Source organism: Protobothrops mucrosquamatus, unplaced genomic scaffold (assembly GCF_001527695.2).
Source record: "Protobothrops mucrosquamatus isolate PMUCROS unplaced genomic scaffold, P.Mucros_1.0 scaffold19, whole genome shotgun sequence".
In the NCBI taxonomy this organism is placed as follows: domain Eukaryota; kingdom Metazoa; phylum Chordata; class Lepidosauria; order Squamata; family Viperidae; genus Protobothrops; species Protobothrops mucrosquamatus.
The window spans coordinates 438,369-454,266 of record NW_015386404.1 but is presented as its reverse complement, the minus strand read 5'-3'; the positions used below and the strand labels follow the sequence as shown (position 1 = coordinate 454,266).

Genomic DNA, 15,898 nt, shown 5'->3' with positions numbered 1-15,898 from the left:
TAACAGAGGGATAGAATCAAGATCACGTGAAGTATTAATACCACTTTACAAGGCCTTGGTAAGGCCACACTTGGAATACTGCATCCAGTTTTGGTCACCACGATGTAAAAAAGATGCTGAGACTCTAGAAAGAGTACAGAGAAGAGCAACAAAGATGATTAGGGGACTGGAGGCTAAAACATATAAGGAACGGTTGCTGAAATTGGGTATGTCTAGTTTAACGAAGAGAAGGACAACGGGGGACATGATAGCAGCGTTCCAGTATCTCAGGGGCTGCCACAAAGAAGAGGGAGTCAAGCTATTCTCCAAGGCGCCTGAAGGCAGGACAAGAAGCAACGGATGGAAACTGATCAAGGAGAGAAGCAACTTAGAACTAAGGAGAAACTTCCTGACAGTTAGAACAATTAACCAATGGAACAACCTGCCTCCAGAAGCGGTGAATGCTCCAACACTGGACGTTTTTAAGAAGAGACTGGACAGCCATCTGTCCGAAATGGTGTAGGGTTACCTGCCTGAGCAGAGGGTTGGACTTGATGACCTCCAAGGTCCTTTCCAACTTTATTATTATTATTATTATTATTATTATTATTATTATTATTATTATTATTATTATTATTATTATTGTTGTTGTTGTTGTTGTTGTTGTTGTTATTATTGTTGTTGTTGTTGTTATTATTATTATTATTATTATTATTATTATTAAATGATTGAAGTCTGGGAAGTGAGTCCCCTTGTCAGTCAATAGGAGTGCTGATTTATCACCAGCTTATCAGATACTTAGGCGTCACAAGGAAACAATAACTAAGACTTAATAGCCAGCCATTAACACCCCAATTAACAACTTAAAGCCACCCATAACCAGGCCCCACATAAATACAACGCATAGAACAGCCAAGTGTACACATTCTGGAGAGAAAGAAGTTCCTGAGGATGGGTTCTAGCACAAGTCCAAAAGCTTAGAAGAATAAACTTTCGGTCCCAGTGACCGATTCAGACTGGATCCAACACAAAAAAATCTCTTTCATAAGAGAAGACATCTTTTTTAGAAACGGCAAAGAAGTTAACATAACATTGATCTACTTTCTTTGTTCTGAGTCCCGCCACTGATGTTTGTTCTCGTGGTAGAATGTTATGCAGGTAATTAAACTCTGTAATGTGTATATGAACACATATTCAATGGCCTGGGTGTCTCTGTGTGGGCACAAGTGTGAGTGCGAGCCTTGCCAGGGCCAGAAAAAAATCAATCTGTTGCACAAAAATAAAGTCAATAGTATTGATTTCTACCGTCTGCTATATTTTCCATTCCAAGACCATACCATTGATTTCAGTCAGAGAGAGAGAGAGAGAGAGACTAGCTAGTTGCCTCCTTGGTGTCATCATAATTTATGATTAACTCAGGGCATAATATTGGCTTCTCACTAATGAGGAAAAAGAAAACAGTAGGTTGTTGAGATATGATTGATTTTTTTTTATCAACATTTCACTTAGTCTACCCACCCCATTTCAGGAAACTAGGCTGAAAGTCCTTGAAGAAGCACTCACAACCATATACTTTTATGGGAGGACTTTCATCCTGACATTTTCTCTTGAGGTTCAAAAGGAAACAAAGAAGCCAAGGAGAATGCAAACCGATGGACAATGATTGCACAAAAAAGGACGGGACATTCACACATAACATAAATTTGGCCTGCAAGTGAAGAGACAACAATACCCAACTCTACCCAAGAACCTATCGCCAGAGCTACTCTGAAAGCAAATTCACTGGACCCCAAGTGAAAACTAACATAACCTCTAGTCTTGGAGGCCTTCTAGTCCAACCTCCTGCTCAAGCAGGAGAGCCCATACTACTCCAGACAAGTAGCTGCCCAGTCTCTTTTTGAAAGCCTCCAGTGATGGGGTACCCACAACTTCTGAAGGCAAGCCATTCCACTGGTTGTTTGTTCTCATCCATAGGAAATTTCTCTACTAAGTAAATAACTTAGTAACTAGGAAGAGATGTGGGAGTTTCCAAGTACGGTAATTTCCAAAGACTGCCTTTCTCAAATGGGTTAGCTACTGAGCCATTACTCCTCTCACAGCTTTGACAAACACCTCAGTGTTTCCGACAGGATCCCAATGGGGGAACCTGGGCAGAGAGCGCTTGTGTACATTTCCACATTCAAAGAGTTGCTCCTTTTAGCATGAGGTTGGCTGTGGGCCTCCCACAAGCACCTGGTGTGTTCCCACTCAGCATTATGTCAGAAAAATGCCACATCAGCTCCTGCCAAGAAACTCCTTTGTTATTTCTGGCTGTGTTGCCACCACTCAAAATGCTGTTGCACACAGAAGCATGTGCTCCCTGAGTGGAAGAAGCAAAGGGAATGAAAGGCGCAAATTTTGTACAATCTGAACAGAAACTACTGCTCTTTTGTGTTCTTTTCCCCCCTGCACTTTGGTTTTTTTTCTTTCTGCTTTGTTTTCTTTCTTCTATATTATTGGGTGTTGTTTTTTATTTTTCTCCTTAAAACTTTAAATAAAATTTATGTCCCAAAGGTGCTTTTCCAAAAAGATAAAATAAGATAAGATGAGATGAGATGAGATGAGATGAGATGAGATGAGATGAGATGAGATAAGATAAGATAAGATAAGATAAGATAAGATAAGATGATAACCTTTATTGTCATTTTTTTACTGTGGGCACAACGGCACACATCAAAAATGAAATTTAGTTGCCCGCTCTCAAAGTGAAACACATACATGACGCACACCTAAACATACTATGAACAACATATGTATAGACCCACATCCCTACATATACGTAGCAAATACAGTAAATATTAAATACTGTCCATCTTGAATATATAACGGAAGGAGGAAGCTTGAGAGTTCACAAGGTTAATGCTGTATGGAATGAAACTCTGGCTGAATCTGGATGTTCTGCTATGGATACCACAAAGCCCCCTCCTCCCAGAAGGTAACAAGGATAACAGGTCGTGAAGAGGATGTGTAGCATCCCAGATAATCTTACGGACCCTGCTTCAAACAACGCTTCTGTGCCATGTCCTGGATGGGAGGGAGGGAGCTGCCAATAATCTTTTCAGCCATTCTCATCACTCTCTGCACCGCCTTCCTGTCTGAAGCAGGGATGCTTCCAAACCAGACTGTGATGCTGTATGACAGGATGCAACTATACTTTCTGGTTGTTGTTGGGTTTTTTTAAAAAAAACATTTCACTTCTCATCCAAGAAGTTTCTTCAGTTCCTCTGAAGCGTTTTGAAAGAAAAAAACCCCAAGAAAGTCTTGTTGCCTTTGGGACAACCATGACCTGGATGATGAAGAATCCCCATAGACAAATAAAAAAAATTTTTTTTTTAAAGGAACAAGGAAGAAAGAAGGATGATAGGGCAAGAGCAGATTTCCAAACACAGAGAGACTGAAAGAGATCATAACCAGCAGTTAGGAAATCAGTGCTGGCTTCATATAGTCCAAGTCGGAACCCAGGGTTTACAAATCACAGTTTCTAGATTCATTTAACATGGAAAGTCATCTCCCTTCCCCCAAATCAAGCCATCAAGCTGAGCCAGGTGGAGTGGTTAAAGTTATGGATCATGAGTGGGAGAGCTGCATCGAAATCCATTGTCAACTATAGTGGGAATTACTATCGCTGGATTACCTGGGGATGACCAAGTTATTTTTGTGGGAATAAAATGAATGCAGATTCTATAGGAGACGACCAGGCTGAGCTGGAGGGAGGGGTCAAATGCATCATCAGTCATGAGTCTCTGCATGCCCACAAGAGATTTAAGTCCAGCCCACCTTCAATTCCTTTCTATTCTTAATTCCCACTAATTTCCCTTCAATGGTAGTAGCTCAGGTTCTTGTAGAGAGCTTAAGCTTACAATAAATCTTCATAAAGGTCTCCCCATCACAAGACCCTCACCTGCCGGGACCTTCCCATCACAAGACCTACTGACCACACAAAGCCCTTATAAGCAGAAGAAGACCAACACTGATATTCCCTAAATTCCACTGAAGATGTTGCCTGGCTTGGTCACACAACATTCAGAAAACCAACCCACAAACTTGGAGAACACGCCTCCACCCTCACCCTATACCAGGTGTCTTCAAACTTGGCCCTTTTATGTCTTGTGGACTTCAGCTCCCAGAATTCCTCAGCCAGGCACGTGTGCCTGGCTGAGGAATTCTGGGAGTTGAAGTCCACAAGTCATAAAAGGGCCAAGTTTGAAGACCCCTACCCTATACCATTCCAGACAAATGGTTGTCCTGTCTCTTTTTGAAAGCCTCCAGTGATGGAGCATCCACAACGTCTGAAGGCAAGCTGTTTCAGCCAGACTGGACTGCTGACTGGGGCCAAAAGCAGCTGATCTTCATCTCTGACACACACACACACAGAGGCACACAAACACACACACACATACTGCCAAACATCTGCCTTTCGGAAACGGAGCCATCTCTCCTCCTACATCCTTGATGTCTAGATTTTTAAATGAAGGAGATAGCCTCTGTGTTCAGCATCCCTCTTTCCAACGGCAGCCACATATGCTCTCTGTCCTGGCTGTGTTCCCTTTCTTTAAGGTTTTTTTTTTTTTAGAGGTGTCGTTTATGAATGGAGCTGAAACACACACACACCCGCCTTCCCCTCCCCTGCCATCCACTCATTAACAAAACAAGGTTTTGCAGACAGAAGCCCGACGGCTCCAGCTCAACAAGCAAATGACAGATGAGAAATGGCCAGGGATGTTTGCTGAGGCCGATGGATTAATGCTATGGAACGGTTCCCTGGAGGGGAACCGTAGCTTTTCCTTAATGATTTCGCCGGAGGACCAGGCTCCTGGCCAAACAGTGCCACGCTAACCCTGAGTTTCAAGGACCAGAAGTCTGCCTTCCCACCCAGATGGCATCTTGCAGAGTCTAATTTAGATGGCTGGAATATAAAAAGGATGGCTAATGGGCTAGGAAATAAAGAGACTCTCACCAGCTGATGTCAGGGGGAGATTCTGTCCCTATAAGCAGCTGCCTGCCCAAAGGGAGGCTGATCTTTGAAGTGTAAATTAAATTAAAGTAATTATTAAATTAATTATTAAATTAATTATATTATTAATAATAACAAAAACAAAAACAAAATAACAACAACAACAACAGCAAGAAGCCTTAAGGACAAATGCATATAAAGTCAAAATTGAGAAGACAGCAACAGACAGTAAGTGCCGCCTATGCAAAGACGCTGAAGAAACAGTGGACCACCTGGTAAGCTGCTGCAAGAAGATCGCACAGACTGACTACAAGCAGCGGCATGACAAAGTAGCAACAATGGTGCATTGGAAGATCTGCAAGAAATATCATTTGCCTGTAAGCAAGAACTGGTGGGATCATAAAATAGAGAAAGTCATAGAAAATGATAAAATTAAATTGCTCTGGGACTTCAGAATTCAAACAGACAAGCACCTGCAACATAACACCCCGGACTTAACAATTGTCGATAAGAAAGACAAAAAAGCCTGGATAGTGGACGTGGCAGTGCCTGGAGACAGCAGAATAGACGAGAAAGAACTGGAAAAGATAACAAAATACAAAGACCTACAAATAGAAATAGAAAGACTGTGGCAAAAGCAAGCATGGGTAGTACCAATAGTAATAGGTGCCTTGGGTGCAATCCCAAAACAACTGGAGCACCACTTGAACACCATCATTGGCATTGACAAATTCGCCATTAGTCAATTGCAAAAGGTGGCCTTACTAGGAACTGCTTCCATCCTGCCACGATATCTGTAATAACATCAAACATCCACATCTGCCTATCCCAGGTCCTTGGGAAGGACTTGATAGGTAGACAAAAATGCCAAATCCAGTCTGAACATCTGGCTGACTGTGCAATGATCCATAATAATAATAATAAATAAAAGTTTTGCCATCTTGGAAAAGAAAGTGGACAAGTAAACTTCCTGCCCTGCCTGAATTGGGCAAATCTGCAATGAAAGGCAGAGAGGCTACCTTCCAAGACAGAGATAAGAAGTGGTCTGATCCTTGGCCTGGTGATAGAAAGGGCTTGAACTAAAAGGGTCCATCTCCAACAGTCCCAGAAGATCTCCTGCTGCTCCTCCCAGCCCTGAATCCAAGCCTACCTCCTCCACCCACCCACCCACCCACCTACCTGTGATCCTGTGCCGTGTACTTGAGCAGTTCTGCAAGCTGCAGAGGGTACTTGCAGATCTTCTGGACAGGGGTCAACAGGAAACCATCTATGGCGATGTCAATCATCTGCTGCAAGAGACGGCAAGCTTCGAAGAAGTGCTGGTACCTGCCGTCTTTCATTAATTTGGAAAGCTCCATGCATGCATCCAAGTGGTTATTACAGTACTCCGAGTAGATCCAGAATCCATCTTGCTACAGAGAGAGGAAAGCAGAAAGGGAGGGTGAGACGTCTCATAAAGAAGTAGCTACAGGGCAGATTTTAATCACAACAAAGAGGTTGACAAAAACCACAACTGGAAAAGACCATTGGGACTGTGATGTCCAACCCCATGCCTAGAGCAGGAATCTAAATTAAAAGCATTCCAGACAGAGAACTCTCCAGCCTATGCTTGAACATCTCCAGGAATGGAAACCTGAAATCTTACTGGGTCTTTGGTCCCTCTGTAAAGCTTCTCTTGTTGGGTGGTTTTCCTAACGTTCAACCAGACGCAGAATAACAGAGTTGGTAGGAACCTTGGAGGTCTTCTAGTCCAACCCCCTGCTCAAGCAGAAGACCCTATGCCATCTCAGACAAATAGCTGCCCAATCTCTTCTCGAAAACCTCCAGTAATGGAGCACCCTCAACCTCTGAAGGCAAGCCATCCCACTGGTTCATTGTTCTCATTGTCAGGAAATTTCCCCTTAATTCTAAGTTGCTTCACTCCTTGATTAGTCCACCCTCTGGAATGTCAGAAGGTTACGCCATATCCTGCATTTAATGAGGGGCAGAAGTTAGATCTTCTTCTAACTTTGAACTCTTTCAGCAACTCAAGAATGCTATATTAATACCCTTCTGTTATTTTTTCTCCAGGCCAAACGTATCTCAGACCCCACAATCCAACTGAGCCACTTCGCCTGAATCCTTCTGAAAGTGTGGCACCCACAACTGAATACTCTCAATCAAGGATCATCAAGAGATAATCAAGATCATCCAGGTCATGGATGTCCCAACAATCCAACTGAGTCACTTCGTCTGAATCCTTCTGAAAGTGTGGCACCCACAACTGAATACTGTCAATCAAGGGTCATCAAGAAATAATCAAGTGTCATCATCCAGGTCATGGATATCCCAAGGTGTTTTTTTTCCAAAAGCCAATTGGACTTCCTTAGTTTTCTTTTTTTTTCTTTTTTTTTAAATGTTTCATTTCTCATCCAAGAAGCTTCTTCAGTTCTAACTGATAATGGGAAATAGATTTATATTCTTTGCAGTCATCTGGTCGTTAGCATTCTTGAGGTCTGGCCCTTAGCTTTCTGAGAGTCGTAGAGGCCACTTTCAATCAAAATAGAGCTGGAAGGGACCTTGGAGGTCTTCTAGTCCAGGGCTTTTCAACCAGTGGTACGGGTACCACCTGTGGTACACTGGCACCTGGCAGGTGGTACGCGACCATCCTAGAAAAGTGGTAGCAGGGGAGGGGAATGAGCTGAACCGGTGGCAGCACCGCACAAGCCTGAGTGAGAAATGGCTGGAGCTGCAGGACTATCAGGGCTCAGCGGAAGTGCCAGGATCAGTACCGCTTTCCAGCTGATCGGCGCTTCTTCGGGGCTGTCAGGGCTCAGCGGAAGCACCAGGATCAGCGCCAGGCTCCACCTGGAGCTCGGCGCTGATCCTGGTGCTTCTGCTGAGCCCGGAAGAAGCACCAATCAGCTGGAAAGCGGCACTGATCCTGGCGCTTCTGCTGAGCCCAGAAGAAGCGCCAATCAGCTGGAAAGCAGCACTGATCCTGGTGCTTCTGCTGAGCCCAGAAGAAGCGCCGATCAGCTGAAGTGTTGCAGCATCTCCAGGGTCTTGTGATTTACATTCAGATGCTTGGCAACTGATTCATATTTATGACGGTCACAGTGTCCCAGGGTCATGTGAAGTGACCAAAACCTGCTGCAACCACCCAGTAGACGGGGGGAATAAAAACCAAACACCCCCCACCCCACTCCGCTGCCAATCCTCAACAGAAATGCTCACAACAATGAAAACCTCGAACAGGAGGAAGAGCGCCACAGGCAGGAGTCTTGCTCAGCTGTGCCTTGAGGGGCACGTTTTTCAGTGCCATTGTAACTTCGAACAGTCACTAAGCAAACTGTTGTAAGTCGAGGACTACCTGTACTTTATCACTTTTTTCCTTTTTGGGGGGTGGGGTCATCAATTTTTTGACACCTTGCTAGGCGACTGGTGGTACTCGGATATTGCCATATCCTAAAAGTGGTACAATGGGTGAAAATGTTGAAAAGCCCTGTTCTAATCCACCCCCCTGCTCAAGCAGGAGACCCTGTAAAATTTCAGACAAGTCCAGTCTCTTCTTAAAAACTTCCAATGACAAAGCATTCACAACATCTGGAGGCAGGTTGTTCCACTGGTAATTGTTCTCCCTGTCAGGAAATTTCTCCTTACTTCTAGGTTGCTTCTCTCCTTGGTTAGGACCAAGGAGGACCGTCCCCTTCCTCAAGAACAGACAGTCCTCAGCTTATAGCCATTTGTTTAATGGCCATTCAGAGTTACAACGGCACTGGAAAAAAATGACTGATGAACAGATCCTGCAATGACATGCTTTGCAGCAATCCTCACAGTTCCTTGGCAAGTGGTAGGTGACTTAACAAAAGTTCATTTAGTGACCGTTCAAAGTTACAACGGCACTGGAAAAAAGTGACTTACAACCGAGGTTTCATACTCACGGCCACTGTAAGCGTCCCCCTGGCCATGTGATCAACATTCAGACGCTTGGCCACTGACTCATATTTATGACAGTTTTGCGGTGTCCCGGGGTCACGTGATTTCCCCTTTTGCAAACCTCTGACAAGCAAAGTCAATGGGGAAGCCAGATTCACTTCACAACGGTTTGACTAATTGGACAACTGCAGTGATTCACTTAACAACGGTGGCAAGAAAGGTCGTCAAATGGGGCCAAACTCATTTCACAACTGTTTTTGGGCTCAGCTGTGGTCGGTAAGCTGAGGACTACCTGTATTTACAATGTGATCGCCATTTGTGACCTTCCCCGTCGAAAGGGGAAAGCTGGATGAACTTAACGATCACATGATTTGCTTAACAACGGCAGTGTCCTGTATCAAGCAAGGGGTTTGCTGGCTATTGCTTGATGCAGGCAGATTAACTCCATGGAAGGGTTTTCATGCAGACTACTTTAATCCATCCGGAATTCTCAAAATATTAACTTACAGTTATTGAAGATACATCTGACATTCCTGCATAGTCTTTACCCATCACATAGGTTTAAAAAAGAATAGCTTCTTCCATACTAATGAAGCAAACAGTCCTCAGGGCTGCACTTCATAGAGACCTCACTGGCTGGCACGTAACCAGGATATCCCGTAATAAAACAGAAGTCCCTCCCAGTGGCCAGTCCGAACACAGATTCATTTCATTTCATTTTATTCAATTTGTATCCCGCCCTTCTCCCGAAGGACTCAGGGCGGCTCACAACATTTTTTAAAACAGAAACAAACCCACAATCCCCGCCGAATAAAACCAATTAAAACCCAAATATTTTAAGTTGTGACATTTAAAATTTTCTAAAAATAAACCCGATTTAAAATCCACCCTAGGCCAGGCCCGCTTGCTGGAAAAGCCATGTCTTGAGGGCGCGGCGGAAAGTCAGGAGATCCGGAATCACCCGGATCTGGGGGGGTAGTTCGTTCCAGAGGGCGGGGGCACCCACAGAGAAGGCCCTCCCCCTGGGGGTCGCCAGCCGACACTGCTTGGCCAACGGCACCCTGAGGAGACCCACTCTGTGGGAGCGTACCGGTCTATGGGAGGGAATCTGTGGCAGAAGGCGGTCTCGGAGGTAGCCAGGTCCTATGCCATGGAGCGCTTTAAAGGTGGTAACTAACACCTTAAAGCGCACCCGGAAGGCCACTGGCAACCAGTGCAGCTCGCGCAACAGCGGTGTTACATGGGAGTGACGAGTCCCTCCCAACACCGCCCGCGCGGCCACGTTCTGGACCAGTTGAAGCCTCCGGGTGCTCCTCAAAGGGAGATATGACCAGGTAACATAAACTACATTACCCAGAAGAGTTTCCCTTAAGGGGTCAGTTCTTAATTCCTAAGCTAGCTATATACTCTGACCAGATAGCTATATACTCTGACCAGCACAGGCAGTGATTCACTTAATGACTCTGGCGGGAAAAAAGAAAAGTATCATAAAACTGGGCACGGGTCACTTAGCAACCTCCTTGTTTAGCAGTGGGAATTCTGGTCCTGTGGGTGACCTGTGTGGAGATAAGATGCCTAAGACCCGGCGTTGCAGCCTGTACTGCCAATTGCAGTCAGTTTCCCGTCCTTCGATCCCAGCTAGTAACTGCTCCCTGCTGAGGGCTGCAGCAAAGAGGCGGAGGCTCCTTTTCGGGCGGTTGGCAATCTCTCCCGTGCCAGCAATTATGAGTGCAGGAGGTCAGACTCAGATCAGAATCCTTTGTGGGGGTGATAAATCTCACCACAGTGCAAGAGCTCTGGAAAGCGCCAGAAAAAAAGAGAGGCCTGCTTGAGGAAGAGGGATTCCCTGCAGGGGAAGCCAAGATGCCGGGATCAGAGCTGAATGGAGAAGTCGTGCTCTTTCTGAGTTCTCTCTGCACATGCCCAAAGGCCCGCTGGCTTGCAAGATCAGCATCTGTCAGACCCTGCTTGTCAGGCTCTCAAAACCAGGACAGACACGGGGAGTTCGGAGAGCTTCCCTTGATGGTTCTTCGCCAGTACACTGAAATCTTGCCAAACTGAAACAACTACGAGGTGCTCTCTGAGCTTGGTTGTTTTCTTGCAGAATGGGTCAGATCGTTTGTGTGAGAAGGGAGTGGAGCTACTAGGGAGGAGGAGAAGGAAAAGGAGGAAGAGGAGGAGGGAGGGAGGAAAAGAAAGACCAGAAGGAGGAGAAAGAGGAGAAGAAAAAGGAAGAAGAGGAGGGGAGAAGGAAATGGAGGAGGAAGAGGAGGAAGAAGAGGAGGAGGACGAAGAAGAGGAGGAGGGAGGAAGAGGAAGAGAAGGAGGAGGAGGAGGAGGAAGAGGAGAAGAAAGAGGAGGAGGAGGAGGGGGGAAGGAAAAGGAGGAGGAAGAGGAGGAAGAGGAAGAAGAGGAAGAGAAGAAGAGGAGGAGAAGGAAAAGGAGAAGAGGAGGGGAGGAGGAGGAGGAGGAAGAGGAGGAGGGAAGACAAAGAGGAGGAGGGGAGGAGGAGCAAGAGGGAGGAGGAGCAAGAGGAGAAGGAAGAGGAGCAAGAGGAGGAGGAGGGGAGAAGGAAGAGGAGCAAGAGGAGGGGAGGAGGAGGAGCAAGAGGAGGGAGGAAGAGGAAGAGGAGGAGGAGAACTGTGGGCTCCTCGGTGCTCTCTGAGCTTGGTTGTTTTCTTGCAGATGTTTCACTATCCAAATTAGATAATATCATCAGTGCCAGTCATGATGTTACCTAGTTGGGTAATGACCTCTAATTTCAATTCTGAGCTCCAAATATTCTCCTTTATGGGTAAAAAAACTACTTGCATCAGGTGGTCCTCAACTTATGGTCACACTTGAGCCCAACATTTCTGTTGCTAAGCGAGACAGTTGCTAGGTGAATTTTGCCCCATTTTACGACTTTTCTTGCCACGCTTGTTAAGCGACTCACTGCAGTCCTTAAGTTAGTAACATGGCTATTAAGTGAATCTGGCTTCGCCATTGATTTTGCATGTCAGAAGGTCACAAAAGGGGATCACATCACCCTGGGACACCGCAACCGTCATAAATATGAGTCAGTTGCCAGGCATCTGAATTTTGATCATATGACCACGGGGAGGCTGCAATGGTCAATGAAAAACGGTCATAAGTCGCTTTTTCAGTGCTGTTATAACTTTGAATGGTCACTAAATGAACTGTTGTAAGTCAAGGACTATCTGTACCCTGAGTACTTCTAGGGAGGAGCCATCTTAATTCTCTTCCTCCCAGCCAAACTATCTAAACTTCACTGTCTCTTGGTCCTCTGGAATGCAGCACCTCCCTCCTGGAAATCCAGACCACATTCCACCCCACTGCTCCTGTAATTCAGAATCCGATTCCTCGGAGAGGCCCATCACATGGGACCATCCCTTTAACGGGCTCGTTTCTCCCATCAAATACCAATGCCGGTGTCCCCCTCCCCCAAATCTCATTGGCAAATGCAATTTCTTTATCTTCCTATTTTGGAAACAGATAGCTGAAGTTAAACTAGGTGGCAAGAAACATCCTTGGGGCAAAATTGTGACAACCCCAGATGGATTGTGGCAGTTATGGTTTGTTTCCTTTCCTTTTTTTCCCAGAGCCTGTTCATAACTCCAGTCATTGCGCTAAAGACAATTTATGAATGAAAGTGAGCCAACAAAGTGGATCGGTAGTCTAAGGCATTATGACACATGACGCTGAGAAGGGTTTTACCGGCATCCTGTAGAGGAATCATCAGCAATTGCAATGCGTTTCTCTAACATTCTCCAAAGCTTTCCTGGTATGAAAGGAAGCCTGGTTTGAGTTGACACCAAAAGCAACTCGGTTACGCTTCAAAGGATCCAGCGTCCTGGATAAGTGGCATTTTCTTACATAAGCACCATCTTAGAGCTGCTTCTTCCCCAAAGGAGATGCTACAGAAGCTACATTGCATGATTTTCTTGACATTTCTGGATATATCTACAATCCCATCAGCCCTGTAAAATGGTATTTATGTAACCGGCAACGGCAGAGAGTCCGTGAGTGCCATTTCAGTCAGCAAAAACATCCTGTTCCTCACGCGTGGGTTATATTTTTGTTTTCTTTCAAGCTTCTGAGTCCATCTTGCCTCCAGGTCACTGCCTGGATCAATCTCTACAGTTTTCAGAAGTGATTTGGCTAGCCTTCTTAGAGCTGCGAGAATAACTCACCCAAAGTCACCCTGTGTTGGCCCTTTGAGATAGCCCAGGCCAGGAAACCAAAATCATCAATACAAATGCTACTTTTATTGTAAAGTTAACAGTGGTGTTTTTTCAACCACCGCCCCTTTAAGATGGGCAGACTTCAACTCCCAGAATTCCATCTTAAAGGGACGGTGGTTAAAAAAACACCGCTTTACAGTAATCGAAACCTGAATGTACCTCTTCCCTCCCTGCCTTTATGTTCCAGTGAATGAGAAAAGAGATGCTTTCTCAAATTACATTTCTGATTTGAACTCAGGTTTTGTTTATCTGACAGTTGTCTAGGCTGCAGCTCTTTCTCCTGTCTCTCAAGGTTATTCTCACAGTAAAGTGTTAATATGACTTTACAACGCCTTGGTAAGGCCACTCATGGAATACTGCATCCAGTTCTGGTCATCACGATGTAAAAAAAGATGTTGAGACTCTAGAAAGAGTGCAGAGAAGAGCAACAAAGATGATTAGGGGACTGGAGGCTAAAACATATAAGGAACGGTTGCTGGAATTGGGTATGTCTAGTTTAACGAAGAGAAGGACGAGGGGGGACATGATGGCAGTGTTCCAATATCTCAGGGCTGCCCCAAAGAAGAAGGAGTCAAGCTATTCTCCAAAGCGCCTGAAGGCAGGACAAGAACCAACAGATGGAAACTAATCAAGGAGAGAAGCAACCTAGAACTAAGGAGAAATTTCCTAATAGTGAGTACAATTAACCAGTGGAACAGGTTGCCTTCAGAAGTTCTGAATGCTCCAACACTGGAAGTTTTCAAGAAGAAACTGGACAGTCAACTTATCTGGAATGGTCTAGGGTCTCCTGTTTGAGCAGGAGGTTGGACTAGAAGACTTCCAAGGTCCATTCCAACTCTGTCGTTCAAGTCTTCTGATTTCTAGTCTGGTACCTTGTTTCTCAACCTTGGAAACTTTTAAAATGTTGGACTTCATCTCCCAGAATTCCCCAGCCAAGGTGAAACAGTGAGCCTGAGCCAAATGGAGGTTTGAAAAAAAGCAGAATCAACCATTTACAGCAACACTGATAAATGCTTGTTGGCCAGATTGGGTAGAAGATGACTCAATGTATCCACGGATACGAGCAAATTGATGGGAACCCTTTAATAACAACAGTACCAGATACGGTATTAACTCCTAGCGCCCTGCTGGTTAAAATCTCTTTGGTTAGTTGCTCTAATTTACCGCAACCCATTTTCAGGCAGAATCTCTACCCTGTAATTTCCGTTAGGTGGATCGCCCTAAAACAGGAGGATGAAAAGGAGAAAAAAAAGGGGCCATCAGAACCGCTGCTATCTTCTGTAAGTGGAGAATAAATACTTTGGTGCACTGCAGAAGCAACTTCCTAGCAAGTAATCAGAAAACAGGATCTTCAGATTATAGGTACGGACAGATGATGTTTATTCTTCATTAGCTCACTTTCTGTGGTCAGCATTCATTATTCATACCCCCACAACCATCCTTTGCAAACAAAAACCCATGTCTTATGGAAATTAGATCTGGTGTTTGACAACGTAGCCCCACATCACCGGAGCTAACTAAATCAGGGTCAGGCTCAGCTGTTTAAACCCCTGTGGAACTTCAAGGAAAACTTATTGTGAACACTCAACCTACTGTGATTCATCTAACAAATTATGGCTAAGGAAACCACAATGTGCGTGAAACAAGAATCTAGCCGATGCTGTGTAGAAATTCCTCCTATGGAACATGCAAAAGATGCCCAACAACAGTGGTGGGATCCAGCCGGTTCGCACCACTTCGGCAGAGCCGGTAGCTAATTTTTTGTTGCCCAGGCCCAGAATGGACTTCCAGAAGCGGCATCCCACACAGAGAACCGGTTGTTCCCATATTTGAATCCCACTACTTCCCAACAACCCAACTTTGCAAAGATAATCAAGCTAAACTGAAGATCTCTCCCATCGACTTCCTTCCTCTCTGAAAAACTTACATGCTCTAGAAAACATGGTCCTATTTCACTGAGATGAGGGTCCTCATTGTTGTACTGCTTCTCCAAGTCCCTTACAAAGCCCATCTGAAACCTGTAGATGTCTTCAATGTTGCCAAAGATGATCTTCAGCTGCTCATCACTGAACATGTCTCTTCTCTTCCGACACTGCTTTAAATAACCCTGAAGGAAAATTTAAAAAAAAGACAAAAGTTTACAAGTCAGGACCGCCTCACAAACAGACTGTTCCCCTAACCACATACTGCTGGACACCATAAAAATATTATCCCAAGATTAGTACTGTAAAGTAAAATTCGATCCCCAGTGTAATCAGTATTTTGGCCACTCCTAGATGTCAGGATGGATAATCCTGGTTAATCCTTTGGCATTACTGGGAGCCCCAGAGAACCGCACTCTAATTCACAGACCATGTTTGCAAGTCAGTCAAAAATCCAGTGGTTCCAGCTGAATAATATGCCGAGCTTGGTTAGTCTCAGATTTTTTTCTTCTTTGCATTGTACTTTGTTGCACAAACCCAGTGCAATTGGTTATTTTATGACCCAGGGTTCATTCGGAGAATGGGCTCCTTGAGGAATCAAGCTAGGTAGACTGTGCGCCAAGGGTAACGGTCAGATTGGGGTTCTGATAGAACAAAGGTCAGTAAAATCCTGGGGGGAGGAGACTCATAGTGAGTGTGCATAGCAAGATTTGGCAAAATCACCGTTCAGTGCTCAATGGATGGATGTATGGGAGAGAGGAAGGAAGGAAGGAAGGAAGGAAGGAAGGAAGGAAGGAAGGAAGGAAGGAAGGAAGGAAGGAAGGAAGGAAGGAAGGAAGGAA

The 15,898-nt window shown here is 44.9% G+C and overlaps 1 protein-coding gene across 2 annotated transcripts in view; it reads right to left on the bottom strand.

Moving 5' to 3' along the window:
* The window catches only part of ARHGEF9 (Cdc42 guanine nucleotide exchange factor 9), a 96,684-nt gene that overhangs the window by 48,434 nt on the left and 32,352 nt on the right, over positions 1–15,898 (bottom strand). For both annotated transcript variants that reach the window (XM_015810775.2, XM_029283107.1), the window contains exons 3-4: positions 15,062–15,241; positions 6,152–6,384 (exon numbers count right to left, since the gene is read on the bottom strand). In XM_015810775.2, coding sequence (XP_015666261.2) covers positions 6,152–6,384; positions 15,062–15,241 — 413 coding nt within the window. The remainder of the gene's footprint in view (positions 1–6,151; positions 6,385–15,061; positions 15,242–15,898) is intronic.